The sequence below is a fragment of the Cylas formicarius genome, unplaced genomic scaffold (assembly GCF_029955315.1).
Source record: "Cylas formicarius isolate icCylForm1 unplaced genomic scaffold, icCylForm1.1 PGA_scaffold_10__41_contigs__length_53128322, whole genome shotgun sequence".
Classification (NCBI taxonomy): Eukaryota; Metazoa; Arthropoda; class Insecta; order Coleoptera; family Brentidae; genus Cylas; species Cylas formicarius.
In genome coordinates this window covers 12,524,523-12,532,573 of record NW_026844214.1, presented here as the reverse complement: position 1 = coordinate 12,532,573, position 8,051 = coordinate 12,524,523, and the positions used below count along the sequence as shown (strand labels likewise).

General features: G+C 32.2%; 2 protein-coding genes across 4 annotated transcripts; one reads left to right on the top strand and one right to left on the bottom strand.

The window, feature by feature from the left end:
* The first annotated feature begins 101 nt into the window (after positions 1 to 101).
* Positions 102 to 5,608, top strand: LOC132702898 (5'-AMP-activated protein kinase catalytic subunit alpha-2). The gene is made up of 5 exons (XM_060671760.1): positions 102 to 885; positions 1,672 to 2,007; positions 3,070 to 3,379; positions 3,432 to 3,619; positions 5,162 to 5,608. The coding sequence occupies exons 1-5, from the start codon at positions 331 to 333 to the stop codon at positions 5,366 to 5,368; spliced, it is 1,596 nt and encodes a 531-aa protein (XP_060527743.1). The 5' UTR covers positions 102 to 330; the 3' UTR covers positions 5,369 to 5,608.
* Positions 5,609 to 5,662: 54 nt separating this feature from the next.
* On the bottom strand, positions 5,663 to 7,909 carry LOC132702908 (CCA tRNA nucleotidyltransferase 1, mitochondrial). Of its 3 annotated transcripts, none has more exons than XM_060671785.1 (4): positions 7,821 to 7,909; positions 6,953 to 7,554; positions 6,236 to 6,429; positions 5,663 to 6,187 (listed from the first exon to the last, which is right to left on the bottom strand). In XM_060671785.1, exons 2-4 carry the CDS (start codon positions 7,510 to 7,512, stop codon positions 5,664 to 5,666), a joined length of 1,278 nt encoding a protein of 425 aa, XP_060527768.1. In that variant the 5' UTR covers positions 7,513 to 7,554; positions 7,821 to 7,909; the 3' UTR covers position 5,663. The 3 variants fall into 3 exon arrangements, with proteins under 3 accessions (XP_060527768.1, XP_060527753.1, XP_060527759.1); XM_060671770.1 differs by having other exon boundaries at positions 7,612 to 7,862; XM_060671776.1 differs by having other exon boundaries at positions 7,633 to 7,862.
* Positions 7,910 to 8,051: the final 142 nt, after the last annotated feature.

Sequence of the window (8,051 nt, the reverse complement as noted above, 5' to 3'; positions counted from 1 at the left end):
AAAACTTATAAATCAGCTCTTCGACCACTATACGAATGGGGAAATACGAAATACTGGACTCATAAGTTAAATTTGGGTAAAAATATATATGTATTTGTCACAATGCGCAAATGATGTTGATGATTTGACCCAATATTTAAAGACAGAAGTAATTATTCTTTGGTAAATGAACTGACTAGTTTGTATCTTGTGATTTTGTGTAAAATAAAACGCAGTAAATGGCTTTTAACAGTTTTAATGCCAATTTAAACATTAAAAAATAGTTATAAATGAGTAATCGTAAAAAATTATATGCGATAAAATATTTCAACGTGGGGTAACATCCAAACGATGGCGGAAAACTCGAAGGCGGGGGCGCAGCCACCCGTTAAAATCGGTCACTACATTTTAGGACAGACATTGGGCGTAGGAACTTTTGGCAAAGTAAAAATAGGAGAACATCAGCTAACCAAACACAAAGTTGCCGTTAAAATTTTGAATCGCCAAAAAATTAAAAGCCTTGATGTTGTTGGCAAAATTCGACGTGAAATTCAAAACTTAAAGCTGTTTAGACATCCTCATATTATAAAACTATATCAGGTCATCAGTACGCCAACAGATATTTTTATGATTATGGAATATGTGTCTGGTGGTGAGTTATTCGATTATATTGTAAAGCATGGAAAGCTCCAAGAACATGAAGCCCGAAGATTCTTTCAGCAGATAATATCAGGAGTTGATTATTGTCATAGGCATATGATAGTACATAGAGATTTAAAACCTGAAAATCTGTTATTGGATCACAACATGCATGTGAAAATTGCTGATTTTGGTTTGTCAAATATGATGATGGATGGTGAATTTTTAAGGACTAGTTGTGGATCTCCCAATTATGCAGCACCTGAGGTAAACTTAACAAAACAAACTGAGTGTATTTGCCAGTTTACAAATAAATTGCTTCGGAACAATAAATTGACCTTGCCTTAAGGAGTAAAAGGTCAAGAAATTCAATTACAATCTATTGACTATTTAGTTACACAAATTGATTTGCAGAAATTTATTTTCTAATTAGTTCATTTATATGTATTGAAATATATTTAAACCTCAACAAAAACTTTGCATTAATTAAAACAAAATCAGATCAAACAGTTTAAATTATTTTAAAAAATTTGCTGATTTGTATTTGTCATAATCATACACATAGGATGATAATATTTTTATTATTGAGTTTGATGAACAATAAAAAAATGTTTGTAGACATTTTCAAAGACAAAAAAAATCAACAGAAATTTATGAATGTCATAGTCAACATTTTTATGAAAGTTAACTATGAAATTATCTCACTTTTGCCCAGGTTACTTCAAATTTACATCATTCAAGTGTTGTTCTAAAAGAAAGTTCTTCCTTTTTACAAAACTTCTGGATTCCTCCTGCGTCGGTTTTTGCTTAGTCAAAATTGCTGACGTTTCGCCAATCATCCTGTTGGCTTCTTCAGAGCTTGACTGAAAACTGTTTCAAAATTTCAACTAAGCAAAAACCGATGCAGGAGGAATCCAGAAGTTTTGTAAAAAGCATTACAGTAGCCTGTGGAAGTTTCTTTGAAAAATTAAGAAAGCTCTTGTTGTTTTGTAATATTGAAATATAGATTGGCGGAGTTTCTTTTTGTTTAACTTTCATTATATGCATTTCTAGGTAATCTCTGGAAAATTGTATGCCGGCCCAGAAGTAGATATTTGGTCGTGTGGCGTTATTTTATATGCACTACTTTGTGGAACGTTGCCATTTGATGATGAACATGTTCCAACTTTATTCAGAAAGATCAAGTCTGGGATATTCCCTATTCCAGACTACTTGAACAAGTCTGTAGTTAGCCTCTTGTGTCAGATGTTACAAATAGATCCTATGAAAAGGGCAACAATAGAAGATATAAAGAAACATGAATGGTTCCAAAAAGATTGTCCCGCTTATTTGTTTCCATCACCTGTTGAACAAGATTCTTCTGTGATTGATATTGATGCTGTCAGAGAAGTAAGTAGTTTGTTTTGAACTGACAAAACCTAAAACGTCTGACACACATAATCTCATCTTCACAATCTGTTTCGCCGTTCATTTTCCCTGATTTCTGCATTTGAGGCCCAGGAGGTCATAATATCCTCGAATAATTCAAAAATATTTTATTATTCGAATAGGAGGATCATTAAATAGCAAGCAGTTTTTTGCAATAATGAGATATCAAAGTTATGAACACCTATGCACGGAGTTCCACAGGGTTTCTATTATTGGTTTATATCAACAATCTCTTTAAACATTTTGGCTGCGGTTAACCTTGCAGCTCTATATTTAAACCATCAAACCCAAATATAGAAACCCTTAAAGGGGTGTTGGCAAAAGAATGTGCCAATCAGTGGTTTACATCTCATGCCAATCAGTGGTTTGCAGCTCGTCATTTATAATTACATGAGAATATAAAAATGTTATTGGGTGTGGTAATGAATGATAGACTATAGATAGAAACACCATAATGTTTTGTATGTAAAAAAGGGTGATCAGAATTACATCCAACTCAGGATAACTACTATTTCAGAAACTTTGGTTTATGCCACTACCATCGATATACATGTATCGCGCAGTTCATAACTCAAGAAATCTGTCATTACTCCACTGAGATAATCGATATCCCACATCCTCCTTAAATTTGGTTCGAACTAGGAAGGTTAAAGACATCAAGGATGAAAAATTCTCTTGACCTAAGTTTATATAACCTAATTCCAAATATGATCACAAATTTGCTCTTAAAAAATTTTAAAGTCTGAGATTTTTTTTTGTTATTCTTTAGACAAATGAAAACAAAAGATAAAATATATTTACTGATTCCTGATAGTGATTTGTTTGTGTGCTGTCATCAATTTTTTGTTAATTTTTATACCTGTTTTTCTGTTAGGTTCAGGTTTTTATACCTACTGTAGATTTTTTGGTCTAATAGTAAGCAATTTTTTAAATATAAGAGTGCTGTAAAGGTACTCTGTATTGTAAAACAATAATACTACATTATATATCGTACATTGTACGTACTATGGCTAAATATTTTAGGTCTGTGACAAATTTGGTGTCCAAGAATCAGAAGTTCATAGTGCACTTCTTAGTGGCGATCCCCATGATCAACTTGCAATAGCTTATCACCTGATCATTGATAATAAACGTATAGCAGATGAAGCAGCTAAGGCAGAAATCAAGGACTTTTATGTGGCTGGAAGTCCTCCTCCTGTTAGTGTGAGTCCTAGTCCGAACTTGGCTGACCTGAATAGCCCACTCAAACCTCATCCAGAAAGGATTGCCCCATTAAGGGATAGGGTTATTGCTTCCAATCATGCTAATGCTGCCGCAGCTGATAGAGGACGAGGTATGTTTTGATTTGAAAATTTAGAATTCTAACCTAATTGTAAACAACTTAGTCAAAAGGGCTAAATGGCATTTGGGTATACGATCCCAAAGCAAGCCTAATGATATCATGATGGAAGTTTACCGAGCGATGAAGGCTTTGGATTATGAATGGAAGTTGATTAGTCCTTATCATGTGAGAGTTAGGCACAAGAATAAACTCCATAATAGATATGTTATGATGTCATTGCAATTGTACCAGGTAAGGTTTTGCTTTACATATTTTATAATTACATATTAGAGGATGTTTCGTAAATATTCCACACAAGCTAAAGCTAAAGCTAAAAACAAAAATATGCATACAAAAATATTGCAAATTGCTTCTTCCCCCGCCTATATGTTCTGGGTGTTCCAATAAGAGCAATGACGTAAGGTACTAGGAAAACAGAGGTCCTAGACATGAAAAATCAAGAAATTATTTCGAGTTTCTGGTATGGCCGACTTGTTTTACATCATTTACTTTGAGGGTATCTGGTAAAGGACATTAATAACAACCGATAAAGTGAAAAATTTTCCCAAAAACCAACTTTTTTTGAGTCTTAAGTTTTTTGTTCATATTTTAGGTTAAGGTAAAGATATTGGGTTGCAGTTTTTACAGGGTTGTTGGGTCTTTATTTGAAATCATATCAGCCCTTGGTTTATTAAAATAAGTTAAGCCTTTTTGGAGATATTCCATTTATTCAAGAAAATTTTGAACACCCCAACACTTTCCTTGCAGGCATAGAGCAAACAGCATTAAAAAAAAGTAATTTGAATTTGTTTTAAAATTCAATTCAATTACGCCGCCTGGTGGTCATTCCACAAACTCGAAAATAATTTTCAGTATTTTCTCAAAGTTGATTTACTACTTTCTAATTTCTAGGACCTTCCGTTTCCCGAATACCTTATCTTGCTGCCTTGACTGGAACATTAATATGATTGCCATATTTCAAATAAATTTATCTCTAGAAAAAGTATTAATTTATTTTATCAGATCTTTTGCAATCATGCAGGACAAATGTAATTGATAAATTATTAAATTTACACAATCTAAAATACAACAAAAATTTTAAATTTTTTAGTGGATAAGCTCAAAGAAGCAACATTCCAAAATATAAAATCTTTTTTTTTCTGGAAGCACTTTATCAATCCCATGTGAAACATGTTCTATCACCAATGGGCTTTATCAGTGACTATTGGGATCTCATTCTCATCATTTTTTGAAACATTTAAGTTTAATACTCCTAAAACCTGACGCACCTTTAGAGATAATCCAAACCACATGTCTTTGAACGTTTTTTCTATACCTACAGTAGATAATAAATAATGAGGGTTAAATTTTAAAAAATTAGTTTTTACCGATTTTTTTTTCAACAATGTAAATTTTTGGGACATCCTGTATGATCTACCATCAAAGTATTGGTCATTAAAACAAATTTATTAGCTAACCCCTGAAATATGTTGAAATAATTCACTTACGTAAAAGTAAAAAGATATTAAGCCTTAATAATGTTCAATTTTCATTTCCAACTTCTTTTCTGTGTTGAATTGAGAATGCTGTAGATGTGTAAATATTTCAGGATAGATCATGGCGCACTGTGGGTATATACCAGATTTGAAAAAAAAAACCTATTGTCTAGAAAATCTAATTGCACACTCAACTTAAATCATCCTCTATTTCTATGGTCCTGTTCCATTAAAATTTTTGAGCCTAAGCTAGCTAGTACCCTTATTAATTCTTCAGATTGATGAAATATAATTTTAGGTTGATTATAAAAGCTACCTGTTAGATTTCAAAAGTTTGAGCAATGAAGAAGCAGAGTCTAACAATGTAAGCCCAGCCTCATTGTTACTTGATAACGTCCCAACACCGGTTCAGAGTGGGGATGTAACCAATAAGAAACCCACAGGGCATCATACCATGGAGTTTTTTGAAATGTGTGCCGCACTCATCATTCAACTTGCGCGGTAAACCATTGTTACCCAAAAACTTATTAATTGTACTTGTAGTAGGAAGAAGTGTAAAAACATTATTAAGAGGCTTTTTATGTTATTTTCACCCTGCCATTAAAAAAAAAGGGGAAACGTGTTTAGAAGCTAATAATGATTTTAGATTATTTTTGAGGTATTCTATTGTCGGAAGAGCTTGATTGTTAAATATTATATTTATTAGTTATATTGTAAATTCAAAACAATATAATATATTACTTGTGTAAGTGATTTTATTTGAGATAAATGGAGATTAAAGTGGTGTTTTAAAACAGAAGTTACTTATTTCTTCTTGGAACAAAATGACTGGAAACTTCCGGAATATATTTTAACAATTCTTCAACTGATATGCTAAAATCACTGTCAGCCCATCTATTTTTAAGTTCTTGCATTACAAAACCCATAAGTCTTCCGCTCTCCACCCCTTCATTTTTCAACATTGCTCCACTAATTGGAAATTTCGGTATATTCCAACTTTCAAATTCATTTAGATATGAAGAATTATTGTATTTAAGAACTTCTTTAACATAATTTTTTATCACACTTGGCTTCAGTTTGCTTTTGACAACTAGCTGCTGGTAGGGTAATAAGGGTTTGCTATGGAGTTTAGGTAAACGATGCTCTACTATGAATATTGCTAAGTCTCTGTCAAACGCTGATAGCTTCAACCGAGCGTTTAGTGTCGCTGCATCTTCTATAGTATTCAAAAGAGATGATAATAGCGTAATGGAGTGAAGATGCAGATGGCCACTTCTACTCCAAACTCTCTTTAATTCATCGACGTTAGGTTTATTTGGTAATCCTGAAAAATTAGAAGTTAAACTTTATCTGATTGAACCGGGACAATTACCTATGTAAGAAGAAAGATTGCATTCAACGATTTTAACCATCAGATGACCCGCGAAATTTCCTTCCAAGATTTTCTTTAATTCTGACCAGATTCTTTCACCAGAAATCTTCTCCATTCCGCTTGCATTTTCCCGAATTGCATTTAAAGTGATTATTTCATGATTGTCCGCTTCTGTTGCTATTCTTCCATAAAATCTAAAGGTGCAAAAGTTATACATAAAAAATTTGTTACCGATAAGAACTGAAGAATTGAAATAAGTGCAAAACACTATTTTTTAGTTAGTTTTAACTATTTGTTATTTTATGAGTAATAATCAACAAATTATTTGTAAGGCATTTTGTTAAAGTATATTGAGGTAACTTTCTAAATTGCCTACATTTTTGAATACTTAAAAATATTTTGTGGAGTGTATCAGTAAAAAACCTTGATGATATTCAGCTCTAGCAACATTTTCTCAGCCCCTCTTCATATTTGCATTACCTTAAGATTGAAACAGTGCTATCTCGCTTGAAAATTTATGTATGATTTTAAAACATCAGAAAGAAACTTAATTGATGTCCATTACAAGATTTGGCTTAACTTGAAACATTAATATAAAACTAAAATAAGCTCCTTACATTTAGGGAGTCCAAAGCATAAAAGATTTAAAATTTATAAAGGTACATTAAAATATTTATTTTGTTTTGTTCATGCATCCATGCAATTTATTTTAATTACCTGAAATAACGAAGTATCCTCAAATAATCTTCCTGAATTCTGGTGGTAGCACTTCCAACAAAGACCACCCGTTTTTTTTTTAAATCATCATAGCCATAAAAGTAATCATAAACGGAACCATCCAAACCCAAAAACATAGAATTTATTGTAAGATCCCGTCTCAATGCATCTAATAACCAATCCGTTGTGAACTGAACCTCTGCATGTCTACCATCTGTCACCACATCAATTCTCAAAGTTGTTACTTCAAAATTTTCTTTATCATTAATTCTGGGAGTTATTGTTCCATGTTTTTCTCCATTCATATTAATCATCCTTACATTTTCTTTTTCAAACATGGACTTCATTTCAATTGGAGTAGCGGTAGTAGCAAAGTCTAGATCTTTGGGTTTTTGACCCATTAGCAAGTCTCTGACAGCCCCTCCTGCAATTCTAAGCTCATAGCCATGTCTTTGAAACATAGCTGACAATATTTGCAATTCTTCAGTGAATACAGATTTAAATTCAAGGGTGTCCAATTTCATAATAATAGGATCTTCTCGCACTTTAGGTAAATTCATTTTCAGTTGTTTAATTCTCTCAGCTACAGATATACCAAAGTTCTGAAAGATTGAATATACATTAAATTATAGTTTCCATTTGCAATCACTAGTACGAACTTTTGACAAACTTATTCTTACAGCGTAATTCCAGCCTTTCAAAATAAATTTATCAAGAATAAAAAACATGTCAAAAATATGCTGCCTATCCTTGCTTTTAGCTTTCTTTCATAAATAAACCTTTCTGCTAGTAGAATTGAAAAATTATAAATTCTGCCATTGACGACGACCCTTTTTATGTTTTTTCCTTTTAAATTTCTTTTTTTTACCTCTCTCCTGTCTCTTCTCAGAAATACAATTTAAGGCTAGAATCGCAGTTCTTCTTTATCATTTTACTAAAAAATTGGGCAAACTTATCAGAATTAATGTGTTATTCCCGACGTCCATCATGACAACTGAATAATTTTTATGGTATTTTGTACGTGAAGATCGCAATAAAACTTTTGTCGATTTTGTTCAAATTTGAACCGATTGAGTTATTCACTTATTCGATGAACTTC